This window comes from Euleptes europaea, chromosome 9, assembly GCF_029931775.1.
Source record: "Euleptes europaea isolate rEulEur1 chromosome 9, rEulEur1.hap1, whole genome shotgun sequence".
NCBI lineage: Eukaryota > Metazoa > Chordata > Lepidosauria > Squamata > Sphaerodactylidae > Euleptes > Euleptes europaea.
In genome coordinates this window covers 21,812,449-21,837,146 of record NC_079320.1, presented here as the reverse complement: position 1 = coordinate 21,837,146, position 24,698 = coordinate 21,812,449, and the positions used below count along the sequence as shown (strand labels likewise).

The following is a 24,698-nucleotide window of genomic DNA, read 5'->3' as shown; positions in this document are numbered from 1 at the left end:
TTGGAGAACCAGGTTTGATTCCCTACTCCTCCACATGAGCAGCGACTCTAATCTGGTGAACTGGGTTTGATTCCTCACTCCTCCACTTGAGCGGCGGACTCTAAACTGGTGAACCGGGTTGGTTTCCCACTCCTACACATGAAGCCAGATGGGTGACCTTGGGCTAGTCACAGTTCTCGTTGAACTCTCTCAGCCTCACCTACCTCACAAAGTGTCTGTTGGGGGGAGAGGAAGGGAAGAAGACTGTATGCAAACCAGGCTCTTCCAGACTACCAGATGTCAAGCACTTCAGATCCCCATGTGTGCCTCTGGGTTGTGTTGTCTGTATTAGTTAGTTCCTCTGATCAGTTTAGAGATAGACACAAAGAACATAAATCATTTGAAGACTGCAGTTTATTGTGCAATCTGGCTAAGATTTCTAGGCATCCAAGAGAAATAAAAATGATGGATAGCATACCTTATTTGGATTTCAAAGCAGTTTACCATCGAATGTGAAGACACTGAAGTGCAAGTCATCTGACAGCAAGGCAAAAAGCCCACGTGCCTAATAAAAAAAACAGCAATCCCAAAAAGTTGGAGGGAGTCCTCTAATATGAACAGTTCTACCGCCCTTTTAGAATACCAGCAAGAAAAGTCCTCTGACATCCAGTTCCATAGATTTAGAGCAAGAAGGCATGTTCCCTTGCCTGGCAAGCAGAGGGCACAACCAGAAGTTCTGTTGAGCTGATCTTTGTTTGCATATGGACTTATATAGCAGAAAGAAAATTATTCAGGTGGATCCCAGGTCATGAAGGGCTTTATGGGTAAGAAACACCAGTTTAAATTGAGCCCAGGAGCAAATTGGAAGCCAGAAAAGCTAGTTTACAGTTGGCTTAACATATGTTCATTGTTCAACATGCATGTCCAAAATGCATGAGGCTGCAGTCTGTATCAACCAAAACTTCCCAGATACCTTATGGTTGAGCCCCATCATAGAACACCTTGTAGGAATCCAATCTGGAAGCATACAGTAGCATGGCTAAGGGGGCATAATTTAGAAGGGAGGACAGTTTGAAAGGTGGCATGGGGTAGTAGTCAAAATGCCATTTGAAATGTACAAAAATGGGCAAAAGTACAAAATGATGCCCCCCCATATATTATATACATATTTTTCTTTATACATACTTATATAATCAACAACTTTTAAATGATAGAATAAATTATGTTGACCTCTATGAACTGCTAATGAATAATTACACTTTTACATGATTTTATCTATCTATAATGTTTAAATATTCCCTCAACCCCTCTGCACACATAAAAACACAATCCAAGGAGAATATTTTTCAGCCTAGTCTTTTCCCTGGCATTTTTTAAAATACAGCACACATAACTTTGACATGGGAAACACCAAACACACCTCACGCTCCTTCGCAGCCAGATAAAGTACAGCCCAAGAAAAGTTTTATCTGGTAATTATGCTGTTAGAAGCTAAAATTACTAAACTACTGTACTTTAGTCACTGGAAAAGACTATAATGCTAGAAAACATTAAAGACAGTAGGAAAAGAGGAAGACCCACCATGAGATGGATGGATTGACTCAATAAAGGAAGTCATGGCCCTCAGTTTGCATGACCTGAGCAAGGCTGTTAACAAGAGGACATTTTGGAGATCATTGATTCATAAGTCAGAAGCGACAAAACGCACGTGAACAGGCCCTCCTTTCTTGTGTCCCCCCTTTCTCAAGGTGTAAAATCAGACTCTTTGGGGAAGGCCAAGCTTATCAGATGAGGGGGCAGGTTAGGGTTGCCAGGTCCCTCTTTGCCACTGGTGGGAGGTTTTGGGGACACTGGGCAGAGCCTGGGGAGGCCTAAACTAGATTTTCTTCCAGATGGTTCTTCAAATTAAAATGGCAATGTCTCTTGCCTTGAAAACCCTACGGGGTCACCATAAGTCAGCTGTGACTTGACAGCAAAAAACAAAAAAAGATCCAAGTTCACTTGGTTCACAGACTCAATGTGTCCAGGAAAGCACAATAGAACATAAGAACTTAAGAAAGGCCCTGCTGGATCAGACTAAGGTCCATCAAGTCCAGCAGTCTGTTCACACAGTGGCCAACCAGGTGCCTCTAGGAAGCCCACATATGATTCCACTGGCCCTAAGACTATTCGGCTGTCCTTAACTAGACCCAGGGCTTTCTTGGCCCTGGCTCCAGCCTGGTGGATTTCTGTTCTGTCAGTGAACAAAGGAGAAATCTACAATTTCTAAGTTGGGGAATCATGGGTCCAGCTTGGACAAATGTCATGAGCCACAGGGGCCATGGTAACAAGGAGAATTGACAAGATGCCAGGATCTGTACAATAATTTTACTCCTTTAATGCTGTTAAACTGCAACATGGATTTGATATCCAGTAGAGGAGGGGTTTAGTACTTTTGATTTCTGGGTTTAGGGGTGGGACTGAGGAGCCACTGAGTTTACTTATAAGGCCCCAAGCCAAGTTCATGCAATTGCAGCCTGCAGGGAACTGGTCAGCAATCTGTGCAAGACCCACTAAAGGGCTCCTGAATTCCTGAAGCAAGAAAGAGCAGTCAAGAATCAGAAGCACCATGAGCACAGCAGGCAAAGTAAGTAAACAATTTCAAACTGGTTCTTCACTGGTGTTCATAGGATAAAACGAATAGTGCATTACTTGTCAAACCCAGGAGCCGTAAAGCAAGAAAACCATTACATTTTTTTTTAAAATTGCATTGAACTCAGGGGCATTTTATAATTAGAGCCAAACTATGTCAAAATTCAGAGCAAGAGATCAACAAATAGCCAGTAGAAGAAAGCCTGTTTGCATAACTGGAAATATACAGTGTAACATTACCGCTAAGTGACATGCTGATTAAAAATCCATTAAGTTTCCAAGGGCCAGGCACAGGTTGTTGTGAGTCCTTTACTAGGAAGTGCCACTTATTGTGAAGAAGAGGTCTCACAATAATTGGGAAATGTACACAGGAGCACATTGTGTGCTTGCTGACCTTATAAAGACACTTATACATAAGCCTCATGGGGTGGTTGCATTTTCCTTGGTTCTGAATTCCCAAAATAAAGACTGATTTCAACTACCTTTATGCCAGTGCTTTAGAAAAACCACAGATTTCAACAGGGTCCGAACTTGCCAGAGAAAACATAAGTAAACATAGATTTGGATCCTGCCAGTTTTTCTGTTGGCAGAAGAAAGCCCCCTTTGAACCACAAAAAGACTAGAAGTTGAATGCACCCAACTTTTCCACTGGTGAAAAAGAGAGGGACGGGTTCCCTTTCACTACCGAAAGGGCTATGCTGGTGATCATGGGACCTCCATGGACAAAAGCCATGTGGGATGGGGACTGTAATAAACAGTGTAATTTGCCAAGATTGGGCAAAAAAGCTGTCTGGATCCAATTCTGCCTCAGAAATTGTGTGACCCATGCAGAAAAAGGACATGTGGGGCAGGATTTGCTATGAGGAGGAGAATTGGGTGAGAAGGAAAGGAAACTTGGTACACTCCAACCTATATATTCAACAATAGAGGTTACTTTTCTGTTACAGATGTATTTGCCAACTGGGCTTTTCTACATGTTAGTTAAACAAAATTTGCTTACATTGGAACAGATATTCCAGCTTAGCTAATGAATAAGACCTCTAAGCATGCCACCGTGAGACTTGCACACCAAAGGCAATTTCTGTTATTTTTCCAGGTCATTAAATGCAAAGCAGCTGTTGCTTGGGAAATTCAGAAACCCCTGGTCATTGAGCAAATTGAAGTAGCTCCCCCAAAGGATCATGAAGTCCGTATTAAGGTGAATGAAAATGATGTTGATGCTATACAAATGCTATACAAACAGCATCCAGAAAGCGTGGGGAAAACGCAGAGAGAGAGAGGTGACTTCTGAAGGTCGGAAAAGACATGTACAATGAAAACAAAGCCCTGAAGTAGTTGCGGGGAGGGGGGGGGGAGTCATCATGGAAACAACTGGTGCATAATAGGCCTTAATATTGCATCTACAAACAAAAAGAAGAAAGGGCCATGTAGTTGTACAGGAAAAACAGTTTTAGCATAATTCAGCAAGTCTAAAGTGTCTAATAATATGTTTTACAAACTATAGCAGTAAGTCTATTGTAGGATAGTGCTTGAATTTCTTAAATGCCTTACTGAATATTTTTGTTTGGGGGGGGGGCTAGAAAATATTCCACAATAGTCCATACCTTTAGGCATATGGCATAGCCCCTACATGTACTCTAAAGATATGTACCTCAAAAGCCAAACATCTCTGAAGATTCACTTGTTAACTGCTGGATTTGAGCACAGTAGCCCCTTAGTGACCAACAAGATTTTCAGGGTATAAGCTTTCAAGAATCAGAGCTCCCTTTGTCAGATCTGGTATCTGACGAAGGGAGCTTTGACTCGCAAAAGCTTATATCCCAAAAATCTTGTTGGTCACTAAGGTGTTCTGGACTCGAATCTAGCCCAAGTTTGATTTCCCACTCCTCCACGTGAGCGGCAGGTGCTAATCTGGGGAACCAGGGTGGTTTCCCCACTCCTACACATAAAGCCAGCTGGGTGACCTTGGGCTAGTCACGGCTCTCTTAGAGTTCTCTCAGCCCCACCTACCTCGCAGGGTGTCTGTTCATGCAGATCTGCCACTGGATGCCACAAGACCCCAGAAGTAATGGACTTTATAATGGTTGTGTTCATGCCTGGTGCTTTGGCCTCATGAGACTGATCTCTGTTCTTATGAACTCCTTCCAGATAAATCAGAAATCATTAGCAATGCAATCTTATGCACAATTGCCCCCATCTTTGCAACAGATTGCATTGTAATTAACTTTAAACATGCAAGAGGAACAGGGAAAGTAGGGTTACCAATTCTGTGTTAGGATGTTCTTGAATATTTGGGGGTGGAGCCTGTGGAGGGTGGATTGTAGAGCGAGGAGGAAGTTCTGTGGGGATATGATGTAGTCTGGAGATCAGTTGTAATTCTGGGAGATCTCCAGGCCCCACCCAGAGGTCGGCAATCCTAAATGGGAGAGAGAAGGGAGCTCACAAAGTTAGGGCTAATGTCCATGGTCCCAAACCATGATTTGATAATCTGGATGAACCAAGCCATAGTGGTAGCACACATGCTGTGTTACATGAAATAGGTAAAATAAAAAGGACAAAGTTTTCGCCTTCAATCTTGAAGTATTATTATTTTTTAATCTCTATAGATTTTGGCCACAGGAATCTGTGGCACAGATAACCACGTGCTCAGCGGTACATTTGCTGTGCCTCTTCCGATGATTTTGGGACACGAAGCAGCTGGAGTTGTGGAGAGTGTTGGAGAAGGAGTAACTTGCGTGAAACCAGGTATAAGGAAAGATGATTGCTGTGTTACCTTTTGCCCGTCACACTCTCATTTTAACCTACCTCACAGGAGTCTTGCGAGGCTAAAATGGAGGACAGGAGCATGATGTAGGGATGCCAGCCTCCAGGTGAGACCTGGGGATCCCCTGGAATTACAGCTGATCTCCAGACTACAGAGATCAGTTCCCCTGGATGCAATGGACGCTTTGGAGGGTGGACTCTATGGCACTGAACCCCCTGAAGTCCCTGTCCTCTCCAGGCTCCACCTCCAAATCTCCAGGAGTTCCCCAACCAGGAACTGGCAACTCTACCTCCCCCCCCCACACACACACACACTGGTGGCCAGGGGCAACCTGGCAACCCTAGAATGATATAAGGTGCTTTGGGTCTCTACTAGGGAGAAAGGTAGGGTATAAATGAAGTAAATAAATACATGATTATAAGGCACACCATTTATTCCCAGCTTCTCAATCACGATGGGGAAAGGGAAAGCACATGTGATTCTATATTTTCATTATTCCCGGCCAGGGAGCTGTTGGTTAACACCCTTTGCGAGATAAGTGTTCAACTGGAAGCTGTGTGTGTGTGTGTTAAGTGCTGTCAAGTCGCTTCCGACTCATGGCGACCCTATGAATGAAAGTCCTCCAAAATGTCCTATCTTTGACAGCCCTGCTCAGATCCTGCAAATTGAAGGCTGTGGCTTCCTTTATTGAGTCAATCCTCTCTTGTTGGGTCTTCCTCTTTTCCTGCTGCCCTCAACTTTTCCTAGCATGACTGTCTTTTCCAGTGACTCTTGTCGTCTCATGACGTGACCAAAATATGACAGCCTCAGTTTAGTCATTTTAGCTTCTAGGGTCAGTTCAGGCTTGATTTGATCTATAACCCACTGATTTGTTTTTTTGGCAGTCCACGGAATCCGCAACACTCTCCTCCAACACCACATTTCAAAGGAATCTATTTTCTCCCTATCAGCTTTCTTCACTATCCAGCTTTCACACCCATACATAGTAATAGGGAATACGATGGCATGAATTAATCTAGTCTTGGTGGCCAGTGACACATCCTTACACTTCAAAATCTTTTCTAGCTCCTTCATGGCTGCCCTTCCCAGTCTTAATCTCCTTCTGATTTCTTGGCTGCAGTCTCCCTTTTGGTTGATGGTGGAGCCAAGGAATAGAAAGTCTTGAACAATTTCAATTTCAACTGGAAGCTACTTGGTTTCGATCATTCTTTATTTTGCACATCCAAAACAGTTCAGGGTTACTCACAACCTGAATAGAAGAGATCTGCAGTCCTTTTCTTGATGAGAGCCCAGTTGCAGCTATCCGTGAAAATATAATGAATTCACGCATCTCTCTCTTCCTCTGGTCTCATTGGCTGTTACCGCACTAGGTATTCCCAACGATGTATCAAGAGTTTGGAAATGTTATAAAAAACAAACATCGCTTTAAAAGGGTTTTTGGATGCCACGGCTAAAAAATGGTTGGAAGACGTCTTCACAGCTAAAGGGGCCAAACAAAGTGTGAACAGTATTTTTTATAACAGTTTCAAACTCTTAATACATTGGTGGGAATACATAGAAAGTGCGAACAGTATTTTTTATAACATTTCCAAACTCTTAATACATCGCTGGGAAATATCTAGTGCGGTAACAGCCATTAACAATAAAAAAGGCACTTTTCCCCGGGCAAGTTGGAGCCTTATGCCTGACCAATCAGTAAAGTAATACAAAGCCATGTGACTCCTGGGGTTTCCTAAAACTACAATAACTAACATGCACTTTTCTAAAAGGGCAAGTACTATTTCCTAGCATGTTAATACAACATGAACTGCAAACCTACAAATACTAGAAAGCTACTAATTCTGCCTGGGGGCAGCACACCATTCATATTTCAGAGCTCATACAACCCTGCGAAGAAAAGGGCAGAGTTGTTTTACATGTTCTTATTGGCCTCCCAAAGGAGACAGTAATGACTAAATAGCATTTCAAAACATACTTCACACATGACAATCTCCATATTTAGGCCTAGTTACACCTTAGGACACCATAACCCAAATGGTGACAAACCTTTCCTTCTTTAAAAAAAGTTAATTTAGTTCTTTGGTGGCCACGCACTTCTCTCTGATGCTAGAACAAGCCTGCCTTCTATCCTTATGTGTGAAGGGCTCTGAAACAGCCTTAACATAGTTCTAAAGGAAAAACAGCGACTTTTGATAATTTGGAAATCGCTATGCCCAGTAGCTAGCAATCTGAACTAAATAATTTGGAAAGTTCTGAAACAAGAGAAACTGCATTTTAAATTGACTCATCTGCGTCTTCATTCCCCAAAGGAAGGGAGTTAATTGAGGTTCATTGGGTTTCATAAGCTTGTCAGTGAAGCAATGGACTCTTAAAGGGCCCTCTCTAACTATGGGACTTCCCTTTAAAGTTGGTCTCAGTTGTTCCAGTTGCTGAATGCATGACTTCCATCTTGAGGTGTGCATCCTACAAGGTCCTGAGTTATTGCATTTGCTAGTGCATAACATACTGATTTGACCAACACCAATTTATTGCTATAAGGATTGCAACCTTAGTATACTTAACTAGCACTTAGTTCTAGCACTTCTGAACAAACACACATTGTGTAGCCGCCCTGAGCCCAGCCTTCGGGCTGGGGAGGGCGGGGTAAAAGTGCAATAAATAAATAAGTTCTCATTATTCTTCACCATCAGCCAGAGCTGCATCCACAGATTATTTATTTATTTACAACATTTTTGTGTCCCCTTTCCACTCAACGAATGATCCCCAAAGTGGCGAATCCAATGCACTATTTTTGGTGCTATAGCAATCTGCAAATGGATTATTCTGGATGGGCAAGCAAATCCCCTTGCAAATGACTTCTAAAGCACAACAGTGTGTTGGTGGAGCCCTCGTGGTGATGGAACTACATAGCCATAGCCATCAAGAGTACACACTTGTAACTAGTATCCTATATCAATGATTAAATGGTACAGTAAAAGAGGAATTTCAGCGGTGGTGCAGTGGTGGGGAGGAATGTCAGTCTGGTTTTCTGGGCAGCAGGGATGAGCTTTAGGGTTGCCAGCTCCGGGTTGGGAAATACCTGGAGATTCTGGTGGTGCATCCTGAGAAGAGCGGGGTTTGGAGAGGGGAGGGACTTCAATGCCACTGAGTCCAATTGCTAAAGCGGCCATTTTCTCCAGGGGAACTGATCTCTGTTGCCTGGAGATCAGTTGTAATAGCAGGAGATCTCCAGCCACCACCTGGAGGTTGGCAACCCTAACAAGCTTCCACGGATGGAAGAGCCGAGAACCTTGTGTTGATTCAAGGGTGGGGAAGGAAGCATGCAGAGCATTGGGAGTTGCATGTAAACGTTGAAAGGCCAATGCAAGCTGGGCCTGGGGGGGTCCACCCCAGCACAACCTCTGTGCACTGTGTGAAGAGGAAACTACAATTTCACCACAAGCAGAAGGGAAACCACTCACAAGGAAAAAATATGAGTGATTAAAAAAAAACCCAGCCCTTCCTTCTACCTGAGGCCTATGCTGCTGGCCAGGACAGAACAAAGCCTGACGAATTTTACGTTAACATTTGTTCTGGTAAAAAGTAACTGACACAGTTTTGTGATTGGCTGTATCCTGCTAAGTCTTGAAAGCCAAACCAAACGCAGTATTGTTTTGTAGCTTTTCAGTAAATGTGTGTTTGTGTCCCATGTAGGGTTGCCAACCTCCAGTTATTAGCTGGAGATCTCATAGAATCATAGAGTTGGAAGAGACCACCAGGGCCATCAAGTCCAACCCCCTGCACAATGCAGGAAATTGACAACTACCTCCCCCCCACACCTAGTGACCAGAAGATGGCCAAGATGCCCTCCCTCTCATCATCTGCCTGAGGTCACAGAATCAGCACTGCTGACAGATGGCCATCTAACCTCTTCTTAAAAGCCTCCAGGGAAGGAGAGCTTATCACCTCCCGAGGAAGCCTGTTCCACTGAGGAACTGCTCTAACTGTTAGAAAATTCTTCCTAATGTCTAGATGGAAACTCTTTTGATTTAATTTCAACCCGTTGGTTCTGGTCTGACCTTCTGGGGCAACAGAAAACAAGTCGGCACCATCCTCCATATGACAGCCCTTCAAGTACTTGAAGATGGTTATCATATCCCCTCTCAGTCTTCTCCTCTTCAGGCTAAACATACCCAGTTCCTTCAACCTTTCCTCATAGGACTTGGTCTCCAGACCCTCACCATCTTTGTTGCCCTTCTCTGGAGACGTTCCAGCTTGTCTATATCTTTTTTAAATTGTAGACTCCTGCTATGACAACTGATCTTCAGCTGATAGAGATCAGTTCCCCTGGAGAAAATGGCCACTTTGGCAATTGGACTCTATGGCATTGAAGTCCCTCCCCTCCCCAAACCCTGCCCTCCTCAGGCTCCACCCCCAAAACCTCCTGCCAATGGCAAAGAGGCACCTGGCAATCCTAGTCCCATACATGTGTGTGTTATTATAAAAATTATAATGATATATCACATTTCTTTTTATTCCCAGGAGACCATGTTATCCCTCTTGCCGTCCCACAATGTGGAAACTGCAGCCCCTGCCAAAATTCCAGAGGCAACCTTTGTACTCAAAATGAGTGAGTGTCTTTTTTTTTTTTTTAATTAACGAGCTCAGTATTTAAGAGTCAAAATAGATGAGAAACTGGAACTTCCATGATTGGAAACACCCAAAGTTTTAAATACAGTAGTAGGAGCCAGACTGTGATTAGACCCATATCGAGGGGCAAGAGGAAGTTTAATTCTTTCTCCCTTATGTGGTTTGGCCAGTGAAATCTAACACCCCCCTCATGCTGTTATTAGCCTCAAATGAAAATAAAGAGGTACCTGACAATAGCTAACAGCAGCCTGGGAAGGACAATTTTGACAGGACAAACCACTCAGGAAATTAAACCTCTTTTGCCTTGGCTAGGGTTGCCAGGTCCCTCTTCGCTACTGGTGGGAGGTTTTTTGGGCGGAGCCTGAGGAGGACGGGGTTTGGAGGGGGGAGCGACTTCAATTAGGGTTGCCAGGTCGCCCTTTGCCACCAGCGGGAGATTTTGGGAGTGGAGCCTGAGGAGGGCAGGGTTTGGGGAGAGGAGGGACTTCAATGCCATGGAGTCCAATTGCCAAAGTGGCCATCTTCTCCAGGGGAACTGATCTCTATCGGCTGCAGTTGTAATAGCAGGAGATCTCCAGCTACTACCTGGAAGCTGGCAACCCTAACTTCAATGCCACAGAGTCCAATTGCCAAAATGCCCCTTTTCTTCAGGGGAACTGATCTCTATCAGCAGGAGATCAGTTGTAATAGCAGGAGATCTCCAGCTATTACCTCGAGGTTGGAAACTCTAGCCTTGGCCCACATTGCTGTTGTCCAAACTGGGGCTGTATAGACCTGAAATTTACATGCATGTAAATGATTTTGGCAGATCTGTGGTCTCCCTCTAATCTAGTTTCGCAAGTACAATAATTTCATGAGATGGAGGACATGGCAGTAAATCCAGAGGAGAGGGGCCTGAATTGCAAATAAATCTAACCCGTTTTCTGTGTCTGTGCATTTATATGTTAGGTTTTCTATACCCTCAACCATAGCCTGCAGTAAACATCTACTTGACATATTAATGGCTTCGAGCTCACCCTCGTAGTCTCTGAAAGGTATGGAGACAGTGGGGTGAAAGATCAATAGTCTTGAGCTTCATTATTAGTGAAGTGCCCCCAATAAAGGTCTTTTACCTGTGGCACTATAAATTGCCCCTGTGTACATAAACAGGTGCAGGAACCCTCCTTTTAGACGTGTGTGTAAAAAAAAAAAAATAGGGGGGGAAGCCCCTCTATGTCAACAGGGGGAAAATCTTGCTCTTTACATGCACAAACTGGCCTAGGTTCTCTCATCTGTTTACCAAAAGGCCCAGGAGAGGGGGCATTACTCTCAGATTAAACCTGTTCCACCACCTGACAGTGCCTGGTTCCCACCCACTGGTCTGAGTTCATTGACTTGTGAGATTTTCAGGTTTTAATTTCAGCCACCTTTTTGACTTTGGACAGAACTTTTGTGTGGCTCTAGAACTCTTGCTGTGCACATTGCCTTTCTCCTAATCAGCTACACTCTGCAGACATTAGTGCACTCCATCTTTTCCAGATCACCATGGACTCATATGCCTCTGGAACTCTGTGTGTGCTTTTTATATTTTTATCTCTTACAGCCTGGCTCCAGATTTCAGCGCACGCTATTTTTTCCTGACGCCAGATGAATTCATGTTCAGCAAATGACTGTACCTACAGTCTATTATATGTTAACATTGTTTGCCTTACTGGGAGTTGTTTGGAGGGTCTCATGCCCCCCGCCTGAGACCGTGGGTTTGTCTCCCCCGCCCTGCAATAGAAAAGGGGGGCCAGCAGCTGGTTCCTCTTTTTACAGGGAACTCCACTTGGCAGCACAACTCGCTCTTCCATTAATACTTCTCGTTTAATTGCATTGCTGGCTCACCAAAACCCTACTGGGGCTCCTGCTAAGACTATACTTCTTCAAACTGTCCCTCCTGAGTTTGTCCACCTCTTGGACTCTTAAATAAAGCAGATTTAGGGAATCTCCCGGAATCTCCCGGAATCACCCTGGAATTGACAGGAATGTTAATTAACATGAAAAGGAGGGATGAAGAGCCCCCAATAAAGGTCTTTTACCTGTGGCACTATAAACTGCCCCTGTGTACATAAACAGGTGCAGGAATCCTCCTTTTAGATGTGACACCCATGTAGATAAACTCGTGTCAAGAACTGCCCCCTCCTCTCTTTTCCTTTCTATTCACTTAGTTACATAAAGCACACACATACACTAACACTCCTCAGGCTGCAACATCCCAAACACTGCCAGCTTCCTCTGCTTTGCTAGTTTGTTATCAAGTTAAAGGGACTCTGATGTTCCCTGCAAGGGACTCTCTGTTTGGACCTAACGCATGCACAATTAGAGAATCGCTCGCTTCCAAAGTTGCTGAGTTGTTGATTTCAATAGCCAAGAATGACACCATGGGAAAATTAGAAATGTATCTTTATTGAAGACAATTGTTAGAAGTGTATAAAGGTTGATCAATGCTGAACGGCAGTGTGATTCTTTCTGCAGTGTGATTCTTTCTTTTGGTTTCGGCTGGAGAAACTTGATCCCAGCTTTGTACTGTTTAATTGGTATACCATTAAATAGCATAGCTGTAAAAGTAATTCCTGATCTCCAGTGCATTATCCTTGATCAGATCTACCTGGGGTAATGTTCTAGGCACAACATAAGTTGTAATTCAGCAGTCTCTCCTTCTAATTGCCCTTTGAAATCCCTTTATAAGAGAATTACTACCCTTAAATCAGCAACTGAATGTCCTGGAAGGTTAAAATGTTCCCCTACTGGTTTCTGAACATTGTGGTTTCTGATGTCAGAGTTATGTCCATTTAATCTTTGTCGCAGGGACTGGACTGTTTGTCCAATGTAGAAGGTGGAAGGGCATTGCTGGCATGTGAATGCATAAATCACGTTAAAGAGGAACAGGAGTATGAACCTGAGATAGTATAGCTGACGTTGCAGGGCCCAGTGATGGCGTTGCTAGGATCTATATGAGAGCAAACTTGGCATCTTGGTTTGTTGCAGGCCTTGGTACTGGAGTCCATGCTACTGTTAAATTGTTTATCATTGCGGGTGAGAAGTTGTTTTAGGTAAGTAGGCTGTCTGTAAGCAAGAAAGGGACGGCCACCCAGTGCCTTAGCAAGGGAAATGTCACAATCCAGCATTGGTTGTAGGTTGTTAATAATTCATTGGACTGGCTTGAGTTGTGAGCTGTTCGTGACCACCAGAGGTGTTCCATTGTCATTTTCTTTGAGCTTGTCTTGTTTCATAGCAAGTTTTGCCTGGACTCTAGACTTTGGAATGAGTGGAATGCTTTGTAAGACATGATTTTTCTCACTCAAAAATATAAAGTTTCATAGGTATTTTTTTTAGTACTCCCCAAAATTTTCCACTGGCAAAAATTGAAGTCGTCCTCACATTTTTTCATGGTGTACATTTTGAGTACATTTAGAGCCAGCGTAGTGTAGTGGTTAAGAGGGGTGGACTCTGATCTGGAGGACTGGGTTTGATTCCCCACTCTTCCACATGAACGGCGGATGCTAATCTGGTGAACCAGATTGGTTTCCCCACTCCTGCACATGAAGCCAGCTGGGTGACCTTGGGCTAGTCACAGTCGTCTCCAAACTCTCTCAGCCCCACCTACTTCACAGGGCGTCTGTTGTGGGGAGGGGAAGGGAAGGTGATTGTAAGCCAGTTTGATTCTCCCTTAAGTGGTAGAGAAAGGCGGCATATGAAAACCAACTCTTTAATTTTGAGGGAGGGGCTGTGGCTCAGTGGTAGAGCCTTTGCTTGGCATGCAGAAGATCCCAGGTTCAATCCCTCGGCATCTCCAGTTAAAGGGACTAGGCAAGTAGGTGATGTGAAAGACCTCTGCCTGAGACCCTGGAGAGCTGCTGCCAGTCTTGAGTAGATAATACTGACTTTGATGGACCAAAGGTCTGATTCAGTATAAGGCAACTTCATGTGTTCATGAGTGTGAAAAACCTTGCCTTAAGAACCATTTTACTCATTCTAAAAAAGAAAATATTTCATAGAAGTGCTTTTGTGTGTGTGTGCACCCCCAGACTTTCTAGTTTCTGGTGCAGATACAGGATTGGGGAGAAAATGGGGGCCTACCCATGCAACTGGGCACTCTCTGTTGTGCATAGCAGTGGTGCTCCAGGATCTCTGGCACAGTTCTTTCCTAATGAAGTGCCCCGAATAAAGGTCTTTTACCTGTGGCACTATAAACTGCCCCTGTGTACATAAACAGGTGCAGGAATCCTCCTTTTAGACATGACACCCATGTAGATAAATGTGTGTCAAGAACCACCGCCCCTTCCTCTCTTTTCATCTTCCTTTCTATTCACTTAGTCTGCATAAAAGCACCCACATACACTAACATTCTTCTAACTGCAACAAATAACAGTTGCCGGCATCTAGCTTGTTATCTAGTTAAAGGACCCTGATGTTCCCTGCAAAGGACTCTCTGTTTGGACCTAACGCATGCGCAATTAGAGAATCGCTCACTGCCAAAGTTGCTGAGTTGTTGATTTCAGTAGCCAAGAATGATGCCATGGGAAAAATAGAAATGTATCCTTATTTGGTAGAAGTGTATAAAGGTTGAGCAATGCTAAATGACAATGTGATTCTCTCTCCTGCTTTCGACTGGAGAGACTTGATCCCAGCTTGGATGTTTAAACTGGTACCATTAAATAGCATAAGCTGTAAAAATTAATTCCTGATCTCCAGTGCGTTATCCTTGATCAGATCTACCTGGGATAACGTTTTCTAGGCACAACACTAATACCTGCAGTCTGTGATCCTTTGACTATAAATGGCAGGCCAGGAACCTGAGGCTTTCTGCATGTACAGCCTACATTCTTCCACTGACCTCTTCTCCCAAGATAATAAGAGACAGTGACTTTCTCATGGCTGCCCAATGAGCTCCATGGCAGAGTAGAGATGTGAACTCAAATCTTTCTCGTTCAAGTCCTGCACTCTATTACACTGCAGTGGCCCCCAGCAACTTCTTGTTTTTAAATATCTAATTCTTTCCATCTCTGTCCGCCTTTACTCCCACAAAGCATTACTCGTGTTCGTGGATTAATGCCCGATGGCACCAGCAGGTTTACCTGCAAAGGAAAGGCCCTTCACCATTTCGTTAGTACCAGTACCTTCACGGAATACACAGTGGTGCATGAGAATGCAGTGGTCAAAATTGATGCTGCTGCCCCTCTGGAGAAAGTGTGTCTGATTGGCTGTGGATTTTCCACTGGTTATGGAGCAGCTCTTCAAACAGCCCAGGTGAGTTCTAGAGCATGTGTTTCAAGAATATCCCACATGGCTTAGCTCCCGTTCTGACTATCTGTGTCTCTTTCCCCCACTGCTTTGGTCTTCTGCCCATGGTCTTGGCCTTGATACCATTGAGTTCATTACTCTGACTTCCTCTCTTGCTGTGACATGTCACTGTGCTGTCAGGTGGATTCTTGTTGTGTGCTTGCAGCTTAGCATCTGAGGTCTAGAAAGGCTGAAGAAGACCACTCATCTAAGCCACTACATCTTATGCCAGTGAATTCCATAAATGAATTCTGTGAAGAAGTTAATTCATTCTTTTTTATCCTGAATCAATTGTCTTGTGAGATCCCAACTTTTAGTATTATGAGAAAAGAAAAAGTTCTCTATCCACTTTCTCCATACCATAATTTTATAAATAAATTTTATAAATGCACACTGGCTCTACCTTTTTTTTAACCACATATATTGAAAAGGAGCTTTAAAAACCATACTGGCAGCACCAAACCATACAACCTAACATGATATCATGGTTTTCTAGGTGGAACATGGCTCTACCTGTGCCGTCTTTGGCTTAGGAGGGGTTGGTCTCTCGGCTGTCATGGGATGCAAGGCTGCAGGAGCTTCCCGGATTATTGGAGTTGACATTAACAAAAGTAAATTTGCCAAAGCTAAAGAGCTGGGAGCCACCGAATGTGTCAACCCACTGGATTACAAGAAGCCCATCAATGAAGTATTGTTTGATATGACTGATGGTGAAGGTGTAGATTATTCATTTGAAGCGATTGGACGCACAGATACCATGGTAAGTTACTTCAGAAACTGTAATATTTACCAATCAGTTTTGGATAGTGAATGTGATCTGACAAACGTTCAATGCTGAGATTTTTCATCACGAACAGCTTTACTCCATTTGTTCTATTCCCATACGGGGGCAATTATTAGATAGCCATTCATTTCTACCATTAAAATATTACCTTGTATTAACCAGCCCTAGAGCTTGGTAACATGTTTCAAGAGCTTTCACAACAACCATGGCAAAGAAAATGTGCAATCCTAGTGTCTAGAGTCAATGGGCCCGCCCATCGATGAGCCCTGTGACATCATCGGCCTGTGCTAGGGTTGCCAAATTCCAGATAATGACTGGAGATCTCCTGCTATTACAACTGATCTCCAGGCAACAGAGATCCGTCCACCTGGAGAAAAAGGCTGCTTTGGACGGTGGACTCTATGGCACTATACCCCATTGAAGTCCCTCCCCTCCCTAAACCCCTTCCTCCTTAGGCTACACCCCCAAAATCTCCAGGTATTTCCCAACCCGGAGCTGGCAACCTTAGCCTGTGCCTGGCCTCTACCCATCTTGAGGATAGAGAAGAGCAGGTGCACAGACTCACAAAGGCTGAGCGAGGCTTGGGGAAAGGGGAACCACCAGCTGGCAGCTGGGAAGGAAAGCATCTGGGCCTGGCTGTCAGGAGGATGGGGGCAATGGAGGGGTGTGGCATCTTGGACTACTTACCTTGACAGGCAACTAACCACTGGAGGGAGCACATCACAGGAGACGGAAAGGCACAGGGATGGGAGACGGGAGTGGCAGAGGGATGGAAAGGGATGGTGATTGGAGCAAGGGGAGGAAGGTGGTACAGAAAGGAGCTTTAAAATAATGGATCCATGAACATGCCAGGGAGGAAGCATGGCTAACAGGCTGGAGGCAAGGAAGTCTGGTCTAGCTGGGGCAACAGAAAACCAGGTGGTGCAACCCCCTCCTTAGCCCATTCTGAGGCCCAGAAAACCCTTGTTAAAAGGCTGGACAGCACAGCGGCACAGCAAGAGTTACCAGGGGAATTGGAGGAGTGTCACACCTAGACAGAGTTACTCCAGTCTAAGCCCATTGAAATTAATGAGCGTAGACTGGAGTAACTCTCCTTAGGATTGCACTGTTAGGATACCATTTACTCAGTAGGCCTTCAAGATCCAAGGAATGTCATGTATTAGGAAGATAGCAGAAGAGTTTAGCTATTTTAGTCTTGTCCACGTTCCCTGAGCAAATTGCTTTGGGAGCGTAGTGAAATGTGTGTAAATATTGTCACTAAATCAAAGTTACATCCTTGCTTTATCTCAGATTGCTGCCTTGGCTTCCTGCCATGAGAACTTTGGAACCAGCGTAATTATGGGTGTGCCTCCTTCAGCATCTAAGATCTGCTTTGACCCAATGCTTCTTTTCACTGGCCGTACCTGGAAAGGATCTGTGTTAGGAGGTACAGTCATGAACTTGACAAAAAGCACCATAACTCATTGCCTGCAATATAAAATTATAGGTAGTTGTAGTAATTCTATGGCCGTTTCCACACCATTCACTGACAGCATATTATCCTCGTGGTCTATCTGCGAGGTCTGGCTGTGCAGTCAAAATTTCTGTCCGCATGTTGCCTCTTTCGCCGCTGTTTTCCAGGGAACGTTTTACCCTATCCGCACTTTCCTAGATAAGAGACTGCTCCAGAGCCGCTGGCTGCATGCTGCAGCTGTGCATGAAATTAGGAAGCCACACTCCGAAGCACCTCCTTTTTAACCCTTGGCTCACTGAAGCACAACAGATGCACCAAGCAAAGCCAGCGCAAGCAGGGTGTGATAGAGCCCAGTGTAATCCGAAGCCCCTTTTCCTTCTGCCTCAGTCGGAATCATCTTCCTAAAACTCAAATCTGGAGATTGAAAATGCAACCCAAATATGCAAGCCACATTCTTTCCTTTCTGCCTGAGCCGCGGAGCGCCCAGTCAAGTGTGGAGATCCAGGGCTAGTTCAAGGATCAGCGTCTTCCCCCTGCTGTTTTGTCTGTCTTGAATTGACTCCCCATCCACTTCAATGAGTGCTTGTGACTCCCAGTATTAGGAATGCAGGGGGGAAATATCCCTCTTAATTTTCTCTACCTCATGCATCATTTTCTAAACCTCTATTGTATTTCCTATTGGTTTTCTTTAAATTAAAATGTCTTTCCTCATAGAGAAGACACACCTTTTCCTCATAGAGAAGACACACCTTTTCCATCAATGCAATATTCTTTTTGATATATAGTGACCAGAACTTTACACAGTATTCCAAACCTGGCTACAGAAGAGATCTATATAAGGACCTCACCGCATTGACTGTTTTATGGATAAATGTTCTGTGTAGAAGAAGCCAGCCTTGGGAATGAATACTTTCTCTCCCCCTTCATTCTCTATTTCAAATTCTCCCTGACTTCTCTGAACCATGGCTTGCTGTTACATCTGCATTGGTGCTGACCATGTAAACACTAATCAAGGTCCCCTATCAACTAGGGCAGTGGTTCCCAAACGTTTCGGGCCACCGCCCCCTTGGTTCCACAAACTCAACCCCAGCCCTCCCTACCCTATCCAACAATACAGTTGAAGGGGCCCACCTCTAGCGCCCCCTGCTGCCCCCTTGCTTCTTAGTGCCCCCCCAGGTAATCCTACCGCCCCCCAGGGGGTGGTACGGCCCACTTTGGGAACCACTGATCTAGGGTTTGAAAGTGGGTTTCAGACTTTAGCATCACATTCTGGTAATGATGGAAACTATAGCATTACATTTGGTAGGCATGGATGGAGGTGTAATGGTAAACCATTAAAGCAAATAAGATAAAGGATGGGATGAATTCACATCAAAATGGTGAGAAAGGAAGAGGAGAATGCATTTGTGAAGCCATCTCTGAATATGATAAGCACAAACTCAGATCCCTAACGAGATACAGTATGGGTTGCACTAACTGTTCCAAGGTCATGTCCTGAGGAAAACAGTAACCGTGTGGACTTGACTTGAAATCCAAAGTGGCTTAGAATAGTCTAATTTAAATCTTCAGGAAAATCAAACTCCTCCCTACATTTCAGATTGTTCTTGTTTCACTAATATATTCTGATGAATCTCTCTTTGTTTGCTGGTTTTCAGGCTGGAAGTGCAAAGACTCTTTCCCTAAGTTGGTTTCTGATTTCATGGGGAAGAAGTTTGTTCTGAATCCATTAATTACGCAGACTTTACCATTCGAGAAAATCAACGAAGGGTTTGAACTGCTCCGGTCTGGAAAGAGGTGACGCTCATTTTCTTTTGTTTGCCAAACTTCCTAATGATTCCAAGTTTCCTGTTTGACAAAGTTTGTAGGGTTACCAGTAAGGTTGCAGTCAGGCAAAACTAAGGGGGTTACCACACTTTGTATTCCCAGCGATGTATTAAGAGTTTGAAAATGTTATAAAAAACATCACTTTAAAATGGTTTTTGGATACCACGGCTTATAAATGGTTGGAAAACGTCTTCACAGCTAAAGGGGCCAAACAAAGTGTGAACAGTATTTTTTATAATGTTTTCAAACTCTTAATACATCTGTGGGAATACACAGAAAGTGTGAACAGTATTTTTTATAACATTTTCAAACTCTTAATACATCGCTGGGAATACAAGTGGGGTAACAGCCAGAGACACTGGTTGCTTATGCATGGGAGTTTTACCAGAGGTTTGTTGCTCGCTGGACCCACACTTTCTTCTTGCAAAGCTATGCACCAGCAGTCTCCAAGCTCAAAACAAGAGTCCCCACCTCTTGAAATGCTGCTTTGTAATTGGTTGTAGTTCTTTCATTGAGAGAGAAGCCCCCCCCACTGCAGAAATCCAAGTGCCAAGTCAAAAAAGCATTTTAAAAACCAAAATTGAGCTCCCTAAAAGGAATGGCGGGGGTGGGGAGAGAAACCCAAGCCTCCATTTCTAAATACCTTTCTTCTGACCAGAAGGAACTCCCAGGAAACATTTGAATCCCCACCTCTTGACATGCTGCTTTGTAATTGACTGTAGTTCTTTATGTGAGAGAAATCAAACTTGTGTGCCCCGCGATTTGCCTTATGCATGGGATTTCCCCTGGGTTGAGCTCAGGGGAGATGGAAGAATTGTGTTAATAGAGGAATGGGAAGTCCCAGAATTTGTGAGGGCTGGCAGCGAGGTCATCTCTAATGGACGGAAAACTCATTCATAACTCCAAGGAACAACCGAGACAGACCAGGGGTCAACATGAGTGAAAGTACCCATGCATAACCGACCACTGTGTGCAGGAACAGATACCTGCACACAAGTGGTATGATTCTATGCCATCACGTGAATCTCAGCAACCCCCTATCTAGCGCTCATGTGATGATGCTGGTGTTCACATACAAGGCCAGAAGTCGTCCCATATAGACCAAAGATGATCACATGGGCGTCATGATCATGGGACCAGGAGATGTATAGCTATATGAATTCATAATGTTCCCTGCCCCTACCACCCAGGAACAAATTAGCTAAGGATGGGGCACAGTGAAATGCTAGCAACCCTCTTAGAATGAGAAATATGTCTTGCCAAATTCATGCATCTGTTACTCTGTTTCAGCATCCGCACTGTCTTGACATTTTAAGAAGTTGAAGACCAGAATGACAACAGACAACGCTTCTTCTCCACACCATTTCTACTGAACCATATGTGCTGGGGTTTTGGTTTCTTGTGTTCTAGCACTAATGTTTGTTTAGTGAGTCAAATGGATTCTGAATGCCAGGGTGGCTTAGTTGCAGGATTTTATCAGGAAGGATTTAACTTCAGGATTTTATCAGGAAGTTTCAATCAAGATGAAGCTTTTCTAATGTAAAATGTGTTAAATTAGATTAGCAAAATTAAGGTACTATGGCTACAACACACTAAGTAAAATGGCACTTTCTTCTTAATAGACCTACTTCTTATGTTACCACCAGGAATTATTGCTTGCTGTTATGTAGGGTCAGTTTGCTTAAATGGTATACTTACATCGAAATGTCATAGGGCACATCATAGAGCACACTTCTTGCGTTTCATGCCTTTTGACCCACTGTTTATCATTTGTTCTCTCTGTGCTCATCTGTTAGTCAACAGAACACACATTATAAATCTGAAAGCCTATGCTACCACAAATATGTTCCTTTTAAAGGCTGCAAGACTCCTTTTTGGGTTTTGATGCCACAGAAAAATGCTGCTGTCTCTTTGAACTGGTCATTAAGTAAAAAGTACTCTCTGACTGCAGAGTATAAATATATATACAGAGTTGAAAGGTTATTTAATACAGGTGGTTGCAGTTGTCATCTCTCAACTTCCTGCTATTTTAAAATATTTCTACATTATGTTCTCCTTTGGCTTTCAAATGAATAAACTGCAATTCTCAGATGTTTTGACTTTTTTTACAGCCATTGTTCATGTCTATTCTTATCCCAGACAATGACTTACATTATGTGAGACAACAATAAGAGTTCCAGTAGAATCATGTGCAGTTACCCCCTTCTAAATCCATTGAAGTCAATGGGTTGCATCTCTTCTTGGGATTGCATTGCTTATCTGTTTTGTATATGGGTTAAAATTCTGTACGAACCACCATATTGATGTAGAGATTGCTTATGATGCATGCAAGGAATTCCTCCGTCTGCGGGAGTTTCCCATTAATTTTAGTGGATGAGCCCTCTCTCTGCAAGAAGATGTGTGTGTGTTCACATGAAAACCAGACTTATCCATTTATATGAAAGGGGACTAGGGTTGCCAGCTCTGGGTTGGGAAATACCTGTAGATTTTGGGGGTGGATCCTGAGGAGGCAGCGTTTGGGGAGGGGAGGGACTTCAGTGGGGTATAATGCCATAAAGTCCACCTTCCAAAGCAGTCATTTTCTCCATATGAACTGATGTCTGTCGCCTGGAGATCAGTTGTAATCCCAAGAGATCTCCAGCTACCACCTGGAGATCATGCATGATTTATCAAGATAGCAGCCCGTCAGGGAGCTCCATATTAATCCTAGGAATAGTAATATTAAGCCTTTTTGGCTGATGAACCTACTTTTGTAGCGAAAACGCTGGAATACGTCCGGAGCCGCGTTACCATCTGCATCTCCGTTGCCTGAAGATACACTGAAATTGACTAGAATATGACTCTATGTCTCATATGAACTTTTTTGCACCCATTATCAGCAATTTCTAGTTGATTCTTTTTCTTCTCGACATTGTTACTCTTTCGCTTTGTAACCTCTGTTGCTTAGCTTCGTTTGTATAATTATTTTCGTTGTAATATAGTTACAGCTTCGGCTGTTTTGCTGCTTGCTATCCATTGCCTATTGCCTTATTTATCTCTGCCTACTACTGTTTTATTTTCATCAATACTATTTACAGTAGAGTGAGTTATTGGTATAACCACCTGGAGGATGGCAACCCTAAAGGGGACTGCCATCAGTCAAGCCCTTTAAAGCCCCATGTGTGCTTCTGGATTGAGGCAACTGTTGTCTTTATTAGTTTTCTGTTCAGCTCAGAGCTAGAAACAAAGTACATTATTTCACCTGCCCCTGAATTAGTTAGGCATACAAATTGTTTGGAGATTGCAATTTATTCTGAGATCTGCCTTAACATTTCTAAGGATCCAGTAGGAAACAGTTACTGTAAAAATGATAAAAGAAAAAAAAACTACTGTAAATTTACATCCTACCTTATCTCAATTTCATAGCAATTTTAAAATCAAAGATAAAGACACTGAAATGCAATAAACCACAGGCTGAAAATATTCTCGTGTGTAAAACAGGAAAATTCAGTTGTGAATGATTGCTACAGTGCATTGAGAGTGTATTATCCAATGTTTATGACAGCAGCCAGAATCTCTTTTTGTGCAGTACCTGAACCGCCACCCAGACGTTATAAGCTATTCATCAAAATGAACCTTACCAAAAAGTTTGGAAACTAGACAATAATCAGCCAGATCCCTTTTATCCAAAGACAGGTTTTTTTTCCAGCAGTGCCCTTTGCAACAGAATGGGCCTCACAGGTACTTCATTGGGGAGGGGCCGTGGCTCAGTGGTAGATTATCTGATTGGTATGCAGAAGGTCACAGGTTCAATTCCCAGCATCTCCAGCTAAAAGGATCTGGCCCGCAGGAGGTGATGTGAAAGACCTCTGCCTGAGGCCTGGGAGAGCCACTGCCAGTCTGATAATACTTTGATGGACCAATGGTCTGATTCAGTGGAATGCAGTTTGATTCTACCACAGGGAATGTAGAATTTACCCAGTTATTCCAGATTCCAAGCCACCAGACCTCAATGAGAAGTTCAACTCTCCAGTTTTATTTCACACACCCCCACAAATATGTCTGCCTACTCTTCTTTCTGGAATCTCTATTTGATGGCTATTCTCTCTAAAAGACTTTTCTTCAGATTAAGAACCCAAAGCCTTTCTTTGCTACATCCTCCAAATTATTCTAGACATCAGGGAATCCTTGGGAATCTTGTTCATTAGAGAAATGTACCTTAGCAAGCATAGAATAAGTTAGGCTTTGTGTCAATGCAGACAGACCACCGTAACACAAAATTTATGCAAGAAAAATAAATACTTATCTTTGTAGTTATTGGTTCCTAAATGGAAAATCATACAGTTGAATAAAAAGTTGTCTGAGGACTGCAAAGTGAATAGAAAATAATAAACAAAATACTTTCTTCCTAAGTCTTAAGCTTCCACCTCCCATCTATGTTGGTTTTAGAGATAGGCCGAATAACGTTAAAATTACTAGATGTTTGTTTCAGGCCATATTCATACCTTTGTCTTTCATGGCCATCCCTGGATTTTTTTTTTTCATTCAAGTGTTTTCTGTTCTTGCAGCTGTCCCATTCAAAAATTAAGTCTTCCCTACTTTGGGCAGAATCCACTCTTTAAACTCCATCTTACCTGACAGTCCACTTTTATGAGTCCTGAAGCCATATGAAGCAACACTTTTGTTCAGCTAGCTACCAGCAGAAAGTACAAATGCAAGAACATCAAGAAGCCAAAAGTAATGACTACTGGGGAATTACTCAATTTTAAGGTTGACACTGAGGAAACTGAAATTGTTCAAGACTTTCTATTCCTTGGATCCATCATCAATCAAAAGGGAGACTGCAACCAAGAAATCAGAAGGAGATTGAGAATTGCAAGGGCAGCCATGAAGGAGCTAGAAAAGATTCTCAAGTGTAAGGATATGTCTCTGGCAACCAAGATCAAGTTAATTCATGCCATAGTATTCCCTATTACTATGTATGGGTGTGAAACTTGGACAGTGAAGAAAGCTGAAAGGAAGAAAGTAGATTCCTTTGAAATGTGGTGTTGGAGGAGAGCTTTACAGATATTGTAGACTGCCAAAAAAGACAAAAAGACTAATCAGTGGTTCTAGATCAAGTCAAGCCTGAACTGTCCCTAGAGGCTAAAAAGACTAATCTGAGGCTACCATACCTCAGCTCAGAAAAGTGATGCTGGAGGAAATGTTGAAGCCCCTCCCCTCCACATCCCACTCCTGAGCCAATTTGGGCTCTGGGGCTCTTGGAAACATTAGTTCCCTAAACTCACTTACGACTGCTTCTCTGATTCTGAGTTTAAGCCATCCAAGAGTGCTGCAAGAAATTTGGTTCT

General features: G+C 43.3%; 1 protein-coding gene across 1 annotated transcript; it reads left to right on the top strand.

Annotated features, from left to right (window-relative positions):
- The first annotated feature begins 2,537 nt into the window (after positions 1 to 2,537).
- Positions 2,538 to 20,683, top strand: LOC130482449 (alcohol dehydrogenase 1A-like). The gene is made up of 9 exons (XM_056855162.1): positions 2,538 to 2,605; positions 3,707 to 3,808; positions 5,217 to 5,355; positions 9,896 to 9,983; positions 15,055 to 15,274; positions 15,804 to 16,067; positions 17,382 to 17,517; positions 19,200 to 19,338; positions 20,659 to 20,683. The coding sequence occupies exons 1-9, from the start codon at positions 2,588 to 2,590 to the stop codon at positions 20,681 to 20,683; spliced, it is 1,131 nt and encodes a 376-aa protein (XP_056711140.1). The 5' UTR covers positions 2,538 to 2,587.
- Positions 20,684 to 24,698: the final 4,015 nt, after the last annotated feature.